Here is a 20,683-nt window from a genome sequence, read left to right on the forward strand (position 1 = left end):
TCCCCCCCTTGCCTCCGCCTACACTCCGCCACCAATCGATTCAGCTCTTTCTCCTCCTTCCCCCTTCCTCCCCCATCCACCATCCATCCATTTCCAGACACAGGCCACCCCACCCTCACACACCCCACCCTCCACACGCACACCTCCGGTGCCTTCCCTATCACCTCCCTCATCCTCCCCATCACACGTCTTCCCCACACACAAAGATCACTATGTCTGGAGGTGCCCGTGTCGACTCGCTCGAGTCGCTGGTGTATGCCATGCGTGCCACGCTCTCGCCCGAAGTGAGTGACAGCGAGCGCAAGGCGGCGACGGCTGCCATCCGCGAGTACCAGTCGCAGCCCGAGTGCTTTATGGGCTTTGTCTCGGTCGTTTCCAACGCTGAGGACGAAGCGCTGCGGATGCAGGCTGCTGTGCTTCTCCTTCAATCCATGTCGCACTGGACCAATCTGGGCCAGGACGACAAGAACTCGGCCAAGGACGCCCTGCTCAACGCCCTCTTCTCCGATCCCATGCCACTTGTCCGCCGCAACCTCGGCGTGGCTGTCGCTGTCACCGCCCGCCGCGAGCTGACCACTGGCGGATGGGACGCGTTCCTCCCCATCATGCACCAGGCCGCCGAGTCGGACGAGCCGCGCGCCCGTGAGGTGGCCTTTAGCGTCTTCAAGCGCCTTGTCCGCTTCTTTGGCCTCAACGAGCCGGCCTTCTTCTCGCAGCTCGCCCCGCTCTGGGTCAACGCCCTCACCGATGCCGGCAGCAACGAGGTCCGCATCGACGCCTTTGCCTCTCTCGCCGCCATGACAGCGTACTTTGAGGAGGAGGGCGACTTTGCCTCGTTTGAGCCCATCTTCCCGCAGATGCTGCAGACCGTCGTCACCTTTGTCGAGGCCAACGACGAGAGCAAGGCTGTGGTCGCGCTCGGAGTCCTCGAGGACATGCTGCAGATCACGCCCACCTTTGTGGCCACGCTCTGGCCGCAGCTTGTCCAGTTCAACGTCCAGCTCATCCAGGCCGGCAAGGAGGACATCACCAAGCGTGCGCTCTCTTCGCTCGCCAAGTACGTGGAGCTCAAGCCGATGCTTCTGCTCAAGCACGAGCTTGTGTCGGACGTTCTCAACGCGGCCTTTACCTGCATCGCCGAGGAGGAGACCGACATTGACGAGGGCAACTCGATTCCGTCCAACGCCCAGACGCTCGTCGACACCATCTGCCTCCGCATCGGCCCCTCGCACACCTTCCCGCTCTGCATGGAGGCCGCCTCGCAGTATCTGGCTGACTCGGTCACCTCGCCTCACACCATCCGTGGCGGGCTCATGATTCTTGCCATGTCCGCCGAGGGCTGCCAGGCGTACATGCGCGAGGAGCTGGAGACCCTGATGAACGCCATGATGCCGCATCTCTCGTCGAGCGCTCCGCTCGTCCGCGACGCCGCACTCATGGTCCTCTACCAGTTTGCCGAGCACATGCGCCCGAACATCCACGACTACCACCGGATTGTCATTGCCGGCTCACTCGACGGACTCTCGGAGGATCTCCTCTCGTCGCGCATGAACGCTGCGCGTGCGCTCAACTCGTTTGTTGTCTTTCTAGAGAATGAGGTGCTTGCTGAGTACCTGGAGAACATCATGTCCGGCTACGTCGGGACCATTGTGGGAGAGCCCGAGAGCCTCGAGCTCCCGCTCATGTGCGCCTCGCTGACCGGCATCGGCATGCTCGCTGTCTCTGTCGGGCCTGCCTTTGCGCCGTATTTTGAGCCGACCATGGATCTGATGATCGAGATCATCGGCCTCACCGACAACGACTCGATCAACCTCCGCGCCCGCGCCATCGAGGCCATCGGCGGTGTGGCCCAAGCGTGCGGCCTCGAGGCCTTTGCGCCGTACCTGGACGCCGTCATGACCAACGCCTTCGAAGGCCTCAAGTTGGAGTTCTGCCGCCTCCGCGAGCACACGTACTCGTTCTTTGGCCGTGTCGCCACCCTCATGGGCCAGGAGTTTGGCAAGTACGTCGACGACGTTCTTCCCATCCTCTACGCCATCTGCAAGGCGCCCGACATGGCCGTCTTTACCGGCGACGTCTTTGTCGACACCGGCGACGACGACTACGACGACGACTTTGAGGTGCCACAGGACGCGCAGGACGAGAAGGGCTCTGCCGCGTACTGCATCGGGGTCATTGCCACCGCCATGGGCCCGGCCTTTCTGCCGTTTGTGCAAGACTCGTTCTCGGCCCTCGAGACGCTGCTGCAGTACGACAACGAGGACGTGCGGGCGTCGGTCGTGACCGCCATGTCCGAGGTTGCCCGCGTCGTCCCGGCTACGCTCGAGTGGAGGTACAGCGTCGGCCTGCCCATCACCGACAACGTGCCAGAGCCGATCGCCCAGGTCGCCGCCTTTATCGTCCCCAAGTTCCTCCTCCGCATGTTCCACGAGGAGGCCGTCGAGGTTGTCTCGCGCGCCATGACCTCGTTCGCCTCGCTCACCCGCGCCTTTGGCCCCATCATGTTTGCCAACGAGGACAACTACGAGCTCTTCTCGTCGATTGCCCGCCTCACTCTTGAGCGCGAGCTCATCTGCCAGCAGCCGCTCGACGAGGACGACTTTGGTGACGACGTCGAGGCCCGCGCCGTCGCCGCCCTCGTCGCCGAGGACAAGCAGGTCGCCGGTGATGCCCTCTCCGGCCACGGAGCCAACGTCGACGACCTTCTCGACGCCGAGTCACCCATCGACATGGGCACCATGGAGACCGACCACCTCGCCGAGGCCCTCGAAGCCGCCTCGGAGGTTCTTGGCGCCGCCTTTGAGCCTTGCTTCAAGGGCCTGCTAGAGGGCCTCGAGTCGCGCGCCCGCCCGCAGCGCCCGGTCTACGAGCGCTGCACCGCTCTTGGCGTGCTCTCGGCCTCAGCCGCCGCCCTCGGCCCGCGCATCGCCCCGTACCTCGAGAGCCCTATGCTCCCGCTCTTCCTCGCGGGCTGCAAGGACGAGTCCGAGGATGTCCGCCGCAACGCCGTCTTTGGCCTCGGCCTCATTCTCGAGGTCATGGGTTCTCACAATGTGGCCCCCGGCCTCGCCGCCGTTCTCCCGCACGCCCTCGAAGCCATCAACAACGTCTTTGACGCCGGCTACGTCGAGGACGCCGCCGCGCCCGACAACGCCGTTGCCGCCCTTGGCCGCCTCATCTCCGCCATGCCTCAGCCGTCTGACCTCCCGCTCTCCGCCCTCATCCCGGCCATGGTCGCCCACATGCCGCTCACCGCCGACGCCTCGGAGAACCCGGCCGTCTACTCAGCGCTATTTGCTCTCTTCTCAGCCTCGGACGAGGCTGTCTTCGGTGAGCTCCCCAACCTTATCCGCGTCTTCTCACACGACCTCGCCGCAGTCGGCCCTTCCCGACCACATTGCCTTCCAGCTCGGCCTCCTCCTCAACTCGCTCATCAACCACGACCAGATCGGCTCCGAGGTCAGCGCCATGCTCGCCTCGCTCGACGACGACGAGCGCGCAAACCTCATGGGTGTGGTCCAGCAAGCTGTTGCCGCCCAATGAGGTCAATCAAACAAACAACACACACACACACACACACACACGCACGCACACGCACAACACGCGCAGCTTTACCTTGCCCGTGACGAGGCCTTGCTGACGTAGCGATGCAGCCACACACAGACACACACGTCAGCCACTTTTGCGCCAGGGCTACTTGCTCGGGCAACTTGCATGGGCACACCTTTGGTGTCACGCTATCCTATCCAGAGCCGCTTCCAGAGCCGCTTCCAGAGCACGAGCCCGAACGCGAGCTGGACACGCACAACACGCACAACACGCGCAGCTTTACCTTGCCCGTGACGAGGCCTTGCTGACGTAGCGATGCAGCCACACACAGACACACACGTCAGCCACTTTTGCGCCAGGGCTACTTGCTCGGGCAACTTGCATGGGCACACCTTTGGTGTCACGCTATCCAGAGCCGCTTCCAGAGCCGCTTCCAGAGCCGCTTCCAGAGCCGCTTCCAGAGCACGAGCCCGAACGCGAGCTGGAGGCGTCAACGTCCGAGGCCGAAACCGACGCCGATGAAAGACCGTCGGAGGCTTCGAACGAGCGATCAGTCCGACCGGCCGACGAGCCTGAGGTGCGGATGATCTTCTCGACGGTCGAGACCTCGGCCAACACGTCGAGCTTAGAGCGGTTGAGAACAAGCTTGCGGACCGGCGAGGCCGGGGCAGCCTCGGCCATCGACGGACCGTCGCCGCCATCGTCGAGCACCTCGATATCCGACGTGGTGTTGGCGAGCTTGGAGCGGCGGCGCCAGCGCGAGGCGTAAAAGACCACCTTGGACATGGTGGCCATGCCGAGGGTAATGGCCTTGTCCACTTCCTTCTGCGAGACAGAGATCGAGCCGAGGTTCTGGTCGAGCATCGGGTGTTCGCCGCCCTGGCAGAGCCAGGGGTCAACCTTGAGCTGCGCAATGGTGACCCGCTTTTGCGGATCCTTCTCGAGCAGTCGGAAAAGGAGCGCCCGCAGGTCCTGGTCAATCTCGACATCGCTCGGGACTTTGACCTCGTTCTCGCGGATGAGCTTGAAGAGCGCCCGCTGAATGGCAAACGGGTTGCCGCGGGCCGGCGGAATGAACGGGAGCTTGCCAAAGAGGAACTCGTAGAGGCACACGCCGAGGGCCCACACATCGACAGCCTTGCCCTCAACCTCCTGCCCGCGAGTACAGAGCTCGGGCGCAAAGTACGCAGGCGTGCCGAGGGTTGACGAGAGAGAGTCGTCGGTGCCCTCAAAGACGTGTGAGACGCCAAAGTCGGTGATCTTGATCACGCCCTGGGCGTCGATGAGCAGGTTGTCCGGCTTGAGGTCGCGGTGGACCACACCCTGGTGGTGCAGGTACTCGAGCCCGTACACAATGTCGCGCATGTACACATAGGTGGCCTCGATCTCGAGGCCCTCGCCGTTGTGGCAGCCTGACATAACGGTGCCAAACGGCAGGTACTCCATCACAAAGTACATCTTGTTGGCAACCGAGCCATCGGTCATGACCTCACGGAGCTTGACCACATTGGGATGTGAGAGCTTTTTCATGATCGCCAGCTCGTGCCGCGGATCGGCCGCGTTCGACATGTCTTGCGACTGCACCGCACCGGGGCGCGGACGCGCGAGTGTCTTCTTCATCTTGGCTGCGCGCAGAACTTTCATGGCAAACTGATGGTGGAACGGGTCCGAGGTGTCGATGACCCGAAAGACCTCGCCGTACGCGCCCTTGCCGAGCAGCTCCATCACCTGGTACTGGTTGATCAGCACGTCGCCGTCCTCGTCGCCGGTCAGCGTCACCTCAAACGTCTCCTTGACAGAGTGCTTGGTCGCCCTATTGGGTGTACCGGCCGTAGACGGCCGCGTGGTCGACGACGAGATGGCCCGCGGCCGCTTCGACTGCCGCTGCTTGATCGACGATATCTGGTCTTTGCGGAACGACCGGACCTCAGCCACCTCGGAGAGAATCCGCTTCATGTCCGGCCCGCAACTCACATCCGAGTCCGACTCGGACCCGCCGGCCTCCGACACCATCGACTCGTCCGACGACGACGCATTGCCGCCCTCATCACCCCCACCTTTTGTCACCTCCTCGGTCTGCACGCCGATGTCGATGCCCGGAGCCCGCGCCGCCGCACTTTCTTCCATCCTTGCTTCAGCATCAGCAGGAATCCCTAACGCTGCCGCCAGCGCCGCACGGAGAAAGACAAGCGGCTCGTCCGGCTGCAGGGTGATGAGCTGGGTGGTGAGCGACTGGAGGAGAGGACGGATACGATGGCGCTCCATGTACACTTGCGCGGCGGCATGGAGCTCGGCTCCGGCAGCCCTACGCAACAGTGACGACGTCGGTGAGTGATTACCACTTGGAGAAGAAGAATAACCACCCTGACGACGTCCGGGTGTGGCCTCTGGCCCGCTGCGTCCGTTCCCGCCCCGGCTTGGGCTCCCCACTCCCGCCAAACGTCCTGCGTCACCAGCCACGCCCGCTCCCAACGGGGAAGCAGCCCGCCCAGCATAGCCCAGCTGGGCAAGATATGACGACGGCGACCCATTCCCGGCTCGCATCGCCCTCTCTACTGTTCTACTCTTCTCCCCTCGCGCTCCGAGAGTAGTCGAGAGGATGATGTGCGGCGGTTATATGAGGGGCGCAGGGGAGGGAGGGAGGGAGGGAGGAGGGAGAGAAGCGAACGACCTGCTTCTTGACCAGCTGATGTCCCCCAAACTCACCCGCAATGTCACCAAAGTTTCTTGACGAGTTTATCGATGATGGCGGGTGATAATTGTGTGCTGAGGTGAATATTGTTACAAGCACACCACTCAATTCTAAACCCCTCCCCCCAACCAACCCCGCCCTCCCCCGCCCGTCCGCATCAACCGCCGCATCAATCATTGCATCAACCGCCACATCAACCAACACACTCGCACACTCGCACACTCGTCATACTACTTGCTGATCTCTGCCTGCTGATCCGCCAGAGCCCGATCCCCATCGATTGCCTGCTTGCCTGGCTCGCTGCTAACATCAGACTCGAATCCGACTCGGTCATCGTCTATCGCCCCAGCTCGGTCACATGCTGCGATGGGGACGATCTGCGCTGGCTGCCGCGGGTCTCCGTCCACGGCCATCGCTGGCTCTTGGCTCGTCTGACGCCGATCCGACTGTTAACTTACATGCTGACCCTGAGGCGGCCATCGGATACCTTGCCGCCGAAGCGGCCTGGACTGAGGCGGCGGTCATGAACCCACTGGCGTCCGAGGTCGACGCCCTCGCGGCGGGCATGCTCCGCAAGCTCCCTCCAGACTCGGCCGTCCCGCCGGAGCGTGTCGGCGAGTATCTGGTGGCGGTAACCCTGCCTCCCGGGGCCGAGTATCCGGTCGTCTCGCGGACTCCCGCTGCTGCCCCCGAATCTGCGCCGCAGCTCGTCCTCGACCTCAACACCCTCTTCGACACCTTTGCCACCTCCACCCTCCAGTTTGGCGACGTCAAGCTCTCGCCGGACGGTGCCCGTGTCGCCCACGCACTCGACGTCGGCGGCGCCGGCTCCATGCATGTCTACGTCAAGGACCTCGCCACTGGGGCGTACCTTGACGCCGCCGGCTGGAGCCAGCCACCCGGCGCTCCGCCGGCGCCCGTCACTCCCGACCCGATCTCGGCACTCGAGTGGGATGCAGACTCGAGAGGTCTGATCGTTGTCTCGGACGCTGGTGATGCCGTCGGCATGGTGGGCGTCGGCCGCGACCGCGCTCCGTCGTCCACACACTGGTTCCTCTCTGCGCCTGCAGATAGCCAGCTCTTGAGCGAGCCAGCCCACTTTGATCTCGGCACCACCTCGCGCCGATCATACCTCGCCGCTGGCCTCTTTGGTGCCTCGTCGTCATGCCTTTGGATCGCGCGGTCTTCCCCCGGGAAGCCTACCCCGCCGGAGGCCTTTAAGCTTGTCCGCGAGCCTGTGCCGTCCACCAAGTACTTTGCCGCCGAGTGGGGGGCCGACACCGAGCCCGATGCTCGCCTAGCTCTGATAGTTTCTTCGCCTGCTTGGCCCAACTACGCCATCGTCGACGCTGCCACCGATGAGCTCCTCCTTCCCCACGATCCAAGCTTCGCCATCGAGGACGCTGACGTCGTCGGAAATGTCGCTGTCGTTCTCGGGCGAGAGCTGGACTCGGGCCTTCCCGGCCTTCGGCTGCTGCGGCTTCCGCCTGATGCGCCACTCGGCTCTGTGCCGCTGGCGCCAAGCCTTCCAAGCGAGCTCTCGTCGTTTGTGCCGGGCGCCAACTGGCAGCCGCCACGTGGGACGCCGTCGGCCCCGCCGTCGTACCGCCTCGTCGGCGACTCGCCCATCCATCACGAGTCGCCAGTCGACGTCAAACTCAGCGGCGCAGGCTTTGGTCGCATCGCTGCCTCGGCCGTTGCGCCTGCTGTCGCTGCCACCGTTGAGCGGTTGGCTGTCCCATCATCGCGTGATGCCGGGGTCTCTATCCCGGTCACGGTTGTCAAGCCAGCTGACGCTCCAAACGGCCCCATGCCGTTCCTCACCTTTGTGTACGGTGCGTACGGCATGTCGCTGCCCGAGACCTACGATGAGCGCTGGCTGCCGATGATTGAGCGCGGTGTTGGCCTGGCCTACATTCACGTCCGCGGCGGCAGCGAGCTCGGCCCGGAGTGGCACGCCCGAGGTGCCCGCGAGTACAAGGCCAACTCGATCTCTGATTACGTCGACTGCCTCGAACACCTGCAGTCCACTGGCCTCGCTGATCCGAGCCGCACCGGTGCGCTTGCGCTCTCTGCAGGCGCCATTGTCGTCGCAAACGTTATCCTCAACGCACCGCACCTGCTCTCGGCCGCCGTCTTGGACGTCCCCTTTGTCGATGTCCTCGGCGCACTCGATGCCCATCGCGGCGTTGCCGCAGCACGCGGCCTCGAGGCCGCCGACCTGGCCGAGTACGGCGATCCCCGGAGCGATGCAATGCTGCGCAAGACTATAGAGGCTTACTGCCCGCACGCGCAGCTCCTCGCGCTTTGGCGACATGCGCGCGACGCCGGCAAGGCCGACGCCGGCGGTGCCAATCGCCCCCGCCTCCTCGTTCGCGCTGCCGTCAACGACGACCGCGTCCTCCCGGCTTCGGTTGCCGCCTTTACCGCCCTCTACCGCAGCACGTTTCCCGATGCCGAGCTCGCTGTCGAGGTCGAGGACGACGTCGGCCACTTTGGCGACGCCGGTAAGATGGGCGTCGCGAGCGTCGCCGCCCGCCAACTGGCTTTTCTAGGCCTCCACAGATAAAAGCCCACGAGCTCTGCTCCAAGTAAGCCAACCACAACCACAAGGCTGTCGTGGTGAAATCAGCAGATTACCATTTGGCGGCAGCCAAGGTTGAGGCCGGTGGCGACTGCACCAGCGGCTGAGGTTGGCAAGGCCGCAGCTGAGACTGAGACTTGGGCACACTTGACTTTCTCAACGCATCAATATGTATGTTACACAAGGCAAAGATGTGCCACGTCAATGCTCTTGCTCCACGCTCATATGGGCAGAGCATGGGTGGTTGTGGTAGTCGTGAGGAGGACAGTGGGAGAGGGGGCTTGGACGGTGGTGGGATGGTGGGTAATCCCGCGACGGAATTGTGTCTGTGTGGGGGAAAAATGGAGTAGGACCTGGGTGTGGGTGGAGGGAGGAAGGTGACGATATCGATGACGACACTTCTTTTGAGGAAGAATCGGCCCCCTATCCAGGGGCTGAAGTGTTTCTATCTCAACGTCTACATTCTCCGAGGTATCGTCCCTCTCTCCATCTGACGCGCTCTTGGCTCTTTGTCAGAATCCGCGGGTGCAGCGACGAAAAATATTTTCTGTGGTTCATATTTTCTCCCCCCTTTGTGTGTATGTATCTCACACTCTCTCTCTTACTTACCTGCTGGCATAGGATCAAGTTGAACGTCGCTGGATACTTGGTGTCACCGTAGCTTGCTAAGCAAATGCAGAGTCCGCTACTGCCAACTGCGGATTCTAGATGCGCCTGCGCAAGGCGATGACGATGTCGGCATCGCTCCGCGGGCGCACACAAGCTACACAACCTGTAGTGCAACTCTGTAAAAACTGTTTCACTGCTCACAACTGACTGGAGAGGCTGAAGTTAAGCAGCGAAGGTCATAGCCAGTGCTGCGGTGGCAAGAGCGACCACAGCGGTGGGGAAGAAGACCGAAGACTGATGGGCGGCGGCCGACGTCGCCGTCTTCGCCGATGTGGTGCACTGGATCAGCTTCGAGATGGAGACGGTGGAGCCGTCGGGCGCGGTGGCAGTCGTCAGATCGCACTTGTTGTTGGTAAGCGGCTGAGCGGCGGAGCAGCCCGTGGCGCAACCTGGGTTGCACCCAGTGGCCACCTGCAGGTTGCCGGAGGCGTCGCAAGTCACGGTGAGGGTGCGGTCGCTCGGCGCAATGGAGGTGCTGGTCGAGTAGAAGCATGCAAGATCCTGGATGCTCGCCATGTTGGTACCGCACGACGGTGCGTTGTACGTGGCGCCGACGGCCTTGCCCTCGAGCGCAGTGGGGACAGCAGCAACGCACTCGGCGGCGATGTTGTACTTGGTCGTCGTCACCGTCAGCGACGACGGCACAATGTCGCTGGTCTCGAGGCACGTCGTCGCGCTAATCGCCACAACAGGTCCGTCAACGCATCCAGTCGTGCATGCCTTGTCGTCGCAGTATGTGGCCTGGAAGGTGGAGCCACCGGCGGTGCAGGCGACCTTGAACCACTTGTTGAAGTCCGAGTCGAAAGTGCAAAGCCCGGTCTTGGTGTAGACCGTGTTCGGCTGGGCCACCGTCGCGTTGCAGCTCGACGAACGAGTGTCAAACGAATGAAGCGCAAGCCACTCGGCCGAGCAAGTGGTGGCAAGGAAAGCCACCATGCCAAAGGTGAGAACAAGGGTGAGGTTGTACGTCTGACCGCTGTGTGAGTTGCGCACCTCTGGCGGAGACATTAGACAAAAATTTGCTCCGAGACCTGTCCGGGGCACACAACGAGGACTCGCAGCCCCGTACGCTACCGACAGAGCAGCTTGCGGAGATAGGACAATATAAGGGCAAAGATGATATCTTGTATAGACAAGAGACTGGTTGTGGGTAGAATGGTTGGACAAGGAAAGGAATGCTCTTTGGAGCTGTGGAAAGGGACCACGGGGTTGGGGCGGTCGCGGTGAAACTTTTTCACATATTCGCGACCGCTGCCGCCTTCTACCACGCCCAATACGAGGCGCAAAGAGCTTTTCCGGCAGCCCGCAAGTCATCTTCCACATAGAGTAGTCTGTAGTACTAGCTAGATGGGAGGGGGACGATAAAGAACAGACGTAGCGTACCATGTTGATACTGGTTCAAGACGGGTGTGGCGAGTTGAAAAGTCGCGCGACGCTTTTCGTCCTCAAGACGACATGGTCTCCCGCGATTTGCGACTTGATCCGACGAGCTGCACGAGTACGGGGCACACGCTACGTATTCCCTACCTTCTATGGAAAAGGAAGGGGAAATTGATACCAGCCAGCCAGCCAGAGCACGCGAGGTGGAGCAGTTCAACTGCCTTGCCGACCTTCAGCCAGACAAACAGCAGCCCCTTCCCTCGCCCGTGACCGCCGCGTGCACCATGGACAACATGTAGCCTCCTCTTGCCAGAGCCCACACATGTGGCCATACGCAGGCCTTACGGCTACATCCTGACTGCAGCGCCGATTCACAGAGTGTGAACAAGGGTCAGATCATCCGCAGCTTCATCAATGGCAGGTTGAGAAAAGGGAAAGCAGGTTAGGCTGGTGGCAATAAGTTGGCCGGCGGGTGGCGGCGGGTGGCGGGCGGGCGACCGACAGTGGGCGAAGGCACCCCACGCCGACAGGTCACACGACTAGCCGCTGAACCAAGGGCAGGGCTACTTGCAGCGAGTGAGGATCGGGGATATGAAAGTTCGTGTCAAGAGGTATCGACGTGTTCGACGGGAGGGCTCTGACGTGTCGCTAACCAGCACCAGCACCCATGGCGAGACCGGCGGAAGCGGTGGTGACGGTGGCAGGGGCGGAGGCACAGCCGCCGGTGAGAGCAGGGGCGGGAACGGACGCAGTCTCTCGCCGTCATCACCTGTTGTTGCCTCGGCCTCGTTTTCCGGCTTTACCCGTACATCGTCTCATCATGGTCTTCATGGCCGCCACGGCAGTGAGACTGAGACCGAGAGCGAGACCGGGACCGGGACCGGGACCGGGACCGGAACCGGGTACGAGACCCGCGGCCGACACGCGCCACGTCGCAGAGTCCTGCAGCCGCGGACTAATGGTCGCAAACACGCCCACGCAAGACGGTCGCGTCAGTCTCCGGTAGTGGCGGCAGTGGCGGCAGCGTCGGCGGCCGCGCCGAGAAAAGCAAGCCGGCGGGCCGGATCGATCGATGGAGGAAGAGCCGGCCTGAGCAGAAGCAGGCCGACCGGCGGGCAGCGGCGCGGAAGCGAGAGCATGGTCTTGAACCGCTCGCTTTCTGTGGCGCAGCCGCTAGGCATCCGTCGGTCGCTGGAGAGCCGCGGGCGTAGCGGGTCGTCGTACTCGGGCAACTCGATGCTGTCGGTGAGCATCTCGCCGTCGATGTCGTCGTCGTCGTCGCCGCAGGAAGACTCTCTGTCCTCAGAAGACGTTTCGTCGGGCTCGGGCGGCGAAGAGACGTCGGGCCGGCTTTCGCCGCGGATCGAGATCTCACGGTCGTGGTCGCGCCGACGCGGACGCTCGGTCTCGGTCTCGTTCTCGTCAGACGACCCCAACTCGCCGAACCGGAGCCGAACGTACCGGCGGCGGCGCGACACACCGCCGACCCGCAACCAACAGCTGCTTGTCGAGTCTGAGGATGACGTTGAGCATAGCAGCAATGGCGACGAGTCGTTTCTCTCGTCGTCGATGGAGGAGGTCGGTATGCACCAAGAATCGACGCCGGCCCTGGTGGCGCTCGCTGACCACGTGGCGCCGCCACACGGCGGCCCAGCCGCTGCCCGTATGGCTGCAGGTAGCAAGCTGCGGTCGGCATCGATGAGCAAGCTGTCGCCGAGCCGCCGAGGCAAGCCACATGGTTACTCGCCGCCACACGCGGTGCCGAAACACAGCGCGCCGGTGGCGCAGAGCGACACTGTGGTGCCCTCGCCGTCCCGACACGCGCCACCTCGGCACGGCGGAACTGTGCCCTCGAATCCCGCAACGCTGTCGACTGCGCAAACGCTTGCTGCCGCCCGGACTGCGCATGCATCTCCTGCTGTCGACAACACACCGCGCCCCTCGCACTCGGCCCACGTCCCGCACGCTGCACACAAGCCGCCTGTCGCACACGACAACACACCGCGCCCCTCGCACTCGGCCCACGTCCCGCACGCTGCACACAAGCCGCCTGTCGCACACGCCCCGCATACCGCACACGCTACACACGCTCCGCATGCTGTACACGCTCCGCACGCTGCACACAAGCCGCCTGTCGCGCACGCTGTACACGCTCCGCACGCTGCACACGCCCCACACGCTCCGCACGCTGCACACAAGCCGCACGTCGCTCACGCCCCGCATACTGCACACGCCCCGCATGCTGTTCACGCCCCGCACAGTGCACAGCAACCCCGTCCGGTTGCATCGCACGCCCCGCATGCCGCACACACCCCACATGCTGCACACGCCCCGCACACACCGTACGCTGGACGCCAACCAGCTCCTGCAACATCACATGCTCCGCACGCCGCCGCACATCCAGCTCGCCTCACTTTACCCACGCACCCCATCGCTCTATCACAACCTCGCCACGCAACGCCTCCTGCTGACCCGTTGACTCTGACAAAAACGCTCGGATCGCGCCTCGCCGACCTCGCAGCGGCCTACAATCGCGGCGCTGTCATCACCCTCTCCACCTACTTTAATTCTGCGGGCAAGATCATTCCGTCGGGCACCAAGGGCGCGGTCTATGCCGGCCGCCATGCCATCCAGGCCTACTGGAAGTCGCTGCTGGCTTCCGGCCTCAAACACCTCGTCGCCACCATCGACTCGGCCACTATCACCGGCGACGGCAACGCCTATGCCACCGGCTCCATCGCCCACTCGGCCGGCGGCGGCAACATCGTTGTCGTCGTCTCGCGCCCATCGCCGTCAGCGCCCTTCAAGATCGACGTACTCGCCATCACAGCGTAGCTTTGCAGCGGTAGAGTGACAAGCAAACACATTTATGCTTCGTATCCCGGCTTCGGCGGCGGTGGTGGCGGCAGCGCGCCGCCAGCAGGCTTGGCATAGTTGAGCGGGAAAATGCCCTGCACATTGCTGCCCTTCACCTGGCCGCGACACCACCCGTCATCAAACTCCTCGATCACCTCCAGCATGTCGCCGGCCTGGAACGAGAGTTCGTCCGCCTCGCGACCGGCAAACGCGTAAACTGCCTGGTAGGTCTCGATGCTCGACGGAGCTGCAGGCGCGGCCGGGGACGTGGGAGCCACAGCCACAAAAGGCGCTGTCGGTGGGAGGCCGATAGGATCCTCGAGCGGCGCAAGGTCAATCGTCACGTCGCCGTCACCCTCGTACACCCCAAACATCATGCCGGCCTTGGACGCCGCGCGCCGCTTGCGAACAACCACAGCAGCGACCGTGAGGAGGCAACATGCAGTGAGCACCGTCCCGACAGCAATAAGCAGCCACGGCTTGCTTTGCGCGTTCTCGAGCGAGATCGGCGACGACGGTGCCGTCCGACCGGTCTTGATATCGCCGGCGTATAGCTCATACTCGGACGACGCCACGCCTTGCGCCCGGAAGACCGACACAAACAGCAGCCCCGACCGTGTCGAGTTGACCACAAACGACTGCTCTGCATTCTCCGGTGTCTCGGACCGGTACTCGTGGAGGACAAGTCCGTTCGGCCGGTCTGGAATTTCCGAGAACGAGCCGTAAAGGTAGACACCCGACGCCGCACGCGTGCCGGCACCGCCGCGGGCGCGCACCGAGACAACAATGTCAATCCCGCCTGGTACCACCAGCGAGTACGCCCACCCGTCGCGGCTTGCATCGACTACGTGCTCAAGCGCAAAGCCAAGGTTAAGCGGGTCAGGGCCGATCGAGCATGACGGGTCCGTGTCCCATCCAAACTTGCACTCGCAGACCGAGTGGCAGCAGATCCCGTTGAGCCCGCATCCGCCAGGGCAGCTGTTCTCGCCCACGCACACCGAGTCGACGCCGTTGCACGCGTCGTTGATCGTGCAGTCCTGCTGGTCGTCGCAACTTGTTCCGGCCGGCGCCGGTACGTTCTGGCACACCTCGTCGCAGGTGTCGATCGTGCAGTCAAGCCCGTCGTCGCACTGGGCGTCGGTGAGACAGCAGAATGGCGCTGTCTTGCACATGCCCAACCCGTCACACTGCCCGTTGCACGTCGGCGTCGAGCACGTCTGGCTCGTCGACTCGTACTGGCACGTCGACGAGCAGCAGTCGCCGTCGGCCGTGTTCCCGTCGTCACACTGCTCCATTGGCGGCTCCAGGATGCCATCGCCACAGGTGAACGTGCAGCCCGAAGGATCAGCCCCGAGACACGAGTCTGCCCCAGTGCCATCGCATGTGTCCGACGCCCCGTCGCAGCTCTGCCCGTTGTCGCACGGGGTTCCGTTCGGAAGATAGGCATCCGGGGGGCAGTCGTCCGAGCTCGAGCTGCACACCTCTGGCTGATCGCATAGGTGCCCGGCTGCAGACCGGCAAACTTCGCCGGCACGCCGCACGTTGGGCGGGCACGCCGCAGAGCTCCCGCTGCACACCTCCTCGACATCGCACACCCCAGCCAGAGGGCGGCACACTGTCGCCGAGCTCTTGAACGAATCGGCCGGACACGCCGCAGAGCTTCCGGTGCAGGTCTCCGCGTTGTCGCACGGCCCAGCCGCTGCCCGGCACGCAGTCGCGCTGCTGAGGAACCCATCTGCTGGGCAGTCGGGCCCGCTCCCACTGCATCGCTCCTCGGCGTCGCACGGCCCGGTCACCGCCCGGCACACCGTCGCTGCTGATTTGAACGAGTCAGCCGGGCATGCCGCCGACGAGCCGGTGCATGTCTCGGCGTCATCGCACACGCCCGCTGCCGCTCGACACACCGTCGATGCCGACTTGAAAGAGTCAGCTGGGCATGCCGCTGACGAGCCGGTGCATGTCTCGGCGTCGTCGCACAAGCCCACCGCAGCGCGGCAGACCGTGCTGGTCGGTGCAAAGCCGTCGCTCGGGCAGGTTGCTGACGAACCCGAGCACGTCTCGGCCACATCGCACACGCCCGTCGACGGCCGGCACACCGTGGCCGACGATGAAAAGGCGTTGGCAGGGCAAGACGCTGACGAGCCCGAGCACGTCTCGGCCACGTCACACGGCCCAGCCGATGCCCGGCACACCGTGCTCGTCGATGCAAAGCCATCGGCTGGGCAGCTTGGCCCGCCACCCGAGCACGTCTCGGCCACGTCGCACACGTCGACTGCGGCACGGCACTCGGTCGTAGGCGACGCAAACGTGTCTACAGGACACGACGCAATCAGCCCGGTACACGTTTCAGCAACATCACACGGCCCAGCTGCCGGTCGGCACACCGTGCTCGACGAGCGCAAGGAATCAGCAGGGCAGGACGCCTCTGATCCAGTGCACGTTTCGGCCACGTCACACGGCCCAGCCGATGCCCGGCACACCGTGCTCGTCGATGCAAAGCCATCGGCTGGGCAGTTTGGCCCGCCACCAGAGCACGTCTCGGCCACGTCACACACGCCAGCCGACGCCCGGCAGACCGTAGCCGACGACGCAAAGTTATCGGATGGGCAGCTCGCCGATGAGCCCGTGCAGCTCTCCGCCACATCACACACGCCAGCCGACGCCCGGCAGACCGTAGCCGACGACGCAAAGTTATCGGCTGGGCAGCTTGCCGATGAGCCCGTGCAGCTCTCCGCCACATCACACACATCGACAGACGGACGGCAGACTGTGGCTGATGCCGCAAACCCATTGCTCGGGCAGCTTGCCGACGAGCCGGTGCACGTCTCGGCCACATCGCACACCCAGCCGATGGCCGACACACTGTCGATGCACTCTTGAACGAGTCACTAGGGCACGCCGCCGAGCTCCCGCTGCATGTCTCCTCGTCGTCGCACACACCAGCCGACGACCGGCATACAGTGCTTGTCGATGCAAAGCCATCGATGGGGCAGTTCGCAGAAGAGCCGGTGCAGCTCTCCGCCACATCGCACACACCTGCCGACGGTCGGCAGATAGTCGCCGAGCTCACAAAGCCATCGGTCGGGCAGCTCGTCGACGAGCCGGTGCAGGTCTCGGCCACATCACACACACCCGCCGATGGTCGGCAGACGGTCGACGCCGACGCAACGGTATCGCCAGGGCATGATGACGCACCACCGCAGGTCTCCGCTACATCACAAGGGCCGGCAGCTGGACGACACACCGTAGCACTCGGCTCGATTTGGCAGCTTGATGAGCAGCAGTCGCCGTCGATCAGGTTGCCATCATCACATTGCTCTGCGCCCTCGACAACCCCGTTACCGCACGCGCACACCGACGGTCCGGAGCACACACCCGATCCGTCGCATGTATCCGGGCTTGAGCACGTGTCCGAGTCGTCACAAGACGTTCCACCTGCCGCAAACCCGTTAGCTGGGCAGGACGCTGACGAGCCGGTGCAGGTCTCGGCCACATCGCACACGCCCGCAGACGCGCGGCAAACCGTGGCCGACGATGCAAACCCATTGGCCGGGCAGGACGCTGACGAACCCGTGCAGCTCTCCGCAACATCGCACACGCCGGCTGATGGCCGACAGATGGTTGACGGGCTGACAAAGGTGTCCGTCGGGCAACTTGCCGATGACCCGGTGCACGTTTCGGCCACATCGCACACGCCCGCTGAAGCGCGACAGGTGAATGACGGCGCCCGAAAGCTGTCGGCGGGGCAGGATCCCGACGAGCCGGTACAAGTTTCGGCAATATCGCACAAGCCAGCCGATGGGCGGCAGACCGTCGACGTCGACGCAAACCCGTTGGCCGGGCAGGACGCCGACGAGCCGGTGCAGGTCTCGGCCACATCGCACACGCCCGAAGCGACACGGCAGACCGTAGCCGATGACGCAAAGCTGTTGGCAGGACAGGACGCCGACGAGCCGGTGCAGCTCTCGGCCACGTCGCACACGCCCGATGCGACACGGCAGACCGTAGCCGACGACGCAAACCCGTTGGCCGGGCAGGACGCCGACGAGCCGGTGCAGCTCTCGGCCACATCGCAGGGACCGGCCGAGCTGCGGCAGACCGTAGACGGCGCTGCAAAACCATCCGCCGGGCAGCTCGATGACGAGCCAGAGCACGTCTCGGTCATATCGCACACGCCGGCTGACGGCCGGCAAACCGTCGACGAGCTCAGGAAGCTATTGGATGGACAGGCTGTCGACGAGCCGGTACAAGTTTCGGCAATATCGCACGGGCCGGCCGACGGGCGGCAAACTGCAGATGATGACGCAAAGCCATCGGCCGGGCAGGACGCCGACGAGCCGGTGCAGGTCTCGGCCACATCGCACACGCCCGAAGCGACACGGCAGACCGTAGCCGATGACGCAAAGCTGTTGGCAGGGCAGGACGCCGACGAGCCGGTGCAGCTCTCGGCCACATCGCACACGCCCGATGCGACACGGCAGACCGTAGCCGACGACGCAAACCCGTTGGCCGGGCAGGACGCCGACGAGCCGGTGCAGGTCTCGGCCACATCACACACGCCCGCCGAAGCGCGGCAGACGTACACCGTCGACCGGAAGCCGTTGGCCGGGCAGCTCGTGGAAGCGCCGTTGCAGGTCTCGGCCACGTCGCATGGGCCGGTCGATGCGCGGCAGGTCGTGCCCGCCGTCGCCACAGCGTTGGCCGGGCAGCCAGCCGACGAGCCGGTGCAGGTCTCGGCCACATCGCAAACGCCGACCGCCGACCGGCAGGTGTACGACGACGGCCGGAACTGGCAGGTCGAGGTGCAGCAGGCCTGTGATGGCGGATCGCACTGCTCGCCAGCCTCGACGATCGAGTTGCCACACGACGCAGGCGTGCCCGAGGCCGGACCCGAGTACAAGATCTCGTATTCGCCGAGCGAGCCGTAGTCTGTGTATCCGGTTCCAGTTGCGGAGCCCTTGCCGACGCCGTCGACACGGAGGTAATAGGTAGTGCCGGCGACGCCCGAGTAGGTGACGACGGCTTTGACATCGGCCGATGGGTTGACAGTCGAAACGAGTGACGAGCCGGCGTACAGCCGGGCCTCGATGTCGAGGTTATAGAACTCAGTCGAGGTTGGCTGGACAGTAAAGGTCATTGAGCCCGACGAGCCGATAGTGATCTTAAAGTAGTCAACGTCGGTACGGGTCGAGATGAAGCCGGTACCGGCTGGAGTGGAGCCATCATTGAGAGTTGCACCCGAGGTCCGAGAGTCTGAGTGGTCATCGGCGCGGAAGCCGAAGCCGTTTGAGGAGCCACCAACGATGGCCAGATCGTCCTGCTGCTCGTTGGCGTCGGCGTACTCACCACGAGACCACTGAATGAGGTCCTGGTAGTAGCCGACACCCATGATCGGGCCCCAGCCGGTGATGCCCGAGCCGTGACCCTGGTAGTAGCCGACCGACGAGGTGCCATCGTGGGAGAGGCCCATGTTGTGGCCGACCTCGTGCGAGCCGGCCTCGCCGCACGACTTGGCATCGCCGCCGGCGAGCCGCTTGGTGAAGACCCACGCCGGCTGGTAGTACTGGCTGGGCTGCGAGAAGACGCCAACGTAGGCAACGCCGCCGCCGCCCGGATACCACGCGTCAGTGATGGTGAAGACGCAGCGGACACGGCGTGATTCTGACACAGCGTTGTAGACCGACTCGATGGTGGTGACAGTGATCTCGAACGGGGCGTAGTCCTCGGCCATGAGCTCATACATTTTGGAGATGCGCGTGAGCTCGGTGGTCGAGAACGAGTTGGTGTTGGAATCGATGTCGTACGGACCGGTCACGACGTCGCCCCACGCCGAACCCGTGGCGTCGTGGCCGTCAAAGTCGAGGAAGATGACGTACGGCGAGCCCGGCTTTGAGTTGTGGCTGGGCGGATTGAGGACCCGAGTCGCAATGGTATCCTGGGCCGGGTCGTAGTCGCTGTCACCGGCCGAAGGAGGAATGGCGTCCTGGCGACAGATGTGCTCGTCGATGTGGATGCGCCGAAGTAGAACGTGGCCGTCGCCGGCCTCGGCATTCGTCTCCCATCGGAACGCAGTGTCGTGATCAAAGAGCGAGACCTCGCCCGAGACGTGCTCGCCAGAGTGGGAGACATGAAGAGTGAACCGCCCGCCAGCGGCAAAGTGCGACGGTGAGCCGGCGAGCCGGTCCTCGGCAGACAGCGGCGTGTCTGGCGAGTCGACAACCCGACCGATGATCATCAGCTCTGCGCCGTCGTCCGAGTGGCTGACCGAGACCACGCGGCCGTAGATCGGGCCGAGGTCGGGCGCCATGTCCGCCGAGAGCACTTTGAGCACAGGGATCTCGTGGAGAAGCAGATTGGTGTTCCGCAGATGCGGGTGCAGGTGGGCAGCATGAACAGTGCGCGCCATGCTGGCAGCAAACCGGCCTTGGACCGGATGCTCATGATGCGGCGACGAGACATCGTGATCCGAGACCAGCAAAGCCGCAGAGAACAGCGAGAGCGGCTCCGTGCGCGACATGCCTAGCTCGACGGCGCGTGCAGCATGCAGCACTAGCAGCATCGCCATCACAGACAACCCAACACGTACCATACCCCGAAGCATGGTATTCTACACAGTTGAGAAGAGCGCGTAAGTAAACAAGTAGTGGCGTGGTCTGCAGTCGTGTTGAGGCGTGGTGAATGCCTTTGCGGCAGGTGGCTCACTTGCCAATGATGACCACTACTCTATCCGCACTCATATTGGAGTTGACCGCGAACAACGCAACAAAGCCGAGCGCAGTAGAGTTGATGACAGGCCAAACACACACAAACACACACACACACGCAACGAGAGGGAGAACAAGAAAGAGATATTTTCCAAGCAGTTGGGCGGAAGGGAGGGGGGGGGGGGGGGAGGGGAAGGGGACGAGGGGGACAGGCGGGGAGGTAGGCAAAGGGGACGGGGGGGGGGAGAA

General features: G+C 63.9%; 5 protein-coding genes across 5 annotated transcripts; 2 read left to right on the forward strand and 3 right to left on the reverse strand.

The window, feature by feature from the left end:
• Window positions 1-212: 212 nt before the first annotated feature.
• Window positions 213-3,543, forward strand: AMSG_09998 (HEAT repeat family protein; the record flags this gene model as incomplete). Its single annotated transcript, XM_013898394.1, has 2 exons — window positions 213-3,353; window positions 3,379-3,543. 2 exons carry the CDS (start codon window positions 213-215, stop codon window positions 3,541-3,543), a joined length of 3,306 nt encoding a protein of 1,101 aa, XP_013753848.1.
• Window positions 3,544-3,954: 411 nt separating this feature from the next.
• AMSG_09999 (CAMKK/META protein kinase) lies at window positions 3,955-5,814 on the reverse strand (the record flags this gene model as incomplete). Its single annotated transcript, XM_013898395.1, has 1 exon — window positions 3,955-5,814. The coding sequence occupies one exon, from the start codon at window positions 5,812-5,814 to the stop codon at window positions 3,955-3,957; it is 1,860 nt and encodes a 619-aa protein (XP_013753849.1).
• A 785-nt stretch (window positions 5,815-6,599) lies between these two features.
• AMSG_10000 (protease II) lies at window positions 6,600-8,836 on the forward strand (the record flags this gene model as incomplete). The annotated part of the gene is made up of 2 exons (XM_013898396.1): window positions 6,600-8,768; window positions 8,807-8,836. 2 exons carry the CDS (start codon window positions 6,600-6,602, stop codon window positions 8,834-8,836), a joined length of 2,199 nt encoding a protein of 732 aa, XP_013753850.1.
• An 820-nt stretch (window positions 8,837-9,656) lies between these two features.
• AMSG_10001 (uncharacterized protein) lies at window positions 9,657-10,880 on the reverse strand (the record flags this gene model as incomplete). The annotated part of the gene is made up of 2 exons (XM_013898397.1): window positions 9,657-10,463; window positions 10,878-10,880. The coding sequence occupies 2 exons, from the start codon at window positions 10,878-10,880 to the stop codon at window positions 9,657-9,659; spliced, it is 810 nt and encodes a 269-aa protein (XP_013753851.1).
• Window positions 10,881-13,726: 2,846 nt separating this feature from the next.
• Window positions 13,727-20,289, reverse strand: AMSG_10002 (uncharacterized protein; the record flags this gene model as incomplete). The annotated part of the gene is made up of 2 exons (XM_013898398.1): window positions 13,727-16,592; window positions 16,628-20,289. The coding sequence occupies 2 exons, from the start codon at window positions 20,287-20,289 to the stop codon at window positions 13,742-13,744; spliced, it is 6,513 nt and encodes a 2,170-aa protein (XP_013753852.1). The 3' UTR covers window positions 13,727-13,741.
• Between the last annotated feature and the right edge of the window lie 394 nt (window positions 20,290-20,683).

The sequence above is a fragment of the Thecamonas trahens genome, assembly GCF_000142905.1.
Source record: "Thecamonas trahens ATCC 50062 unplaced genomic scaffold supercont1.55, whole genome shotgun sequence".
NCBI lineage: Eukaryota > Apusomonadida > Apusomonadidae > Thecamonas > Thecamonas trahens.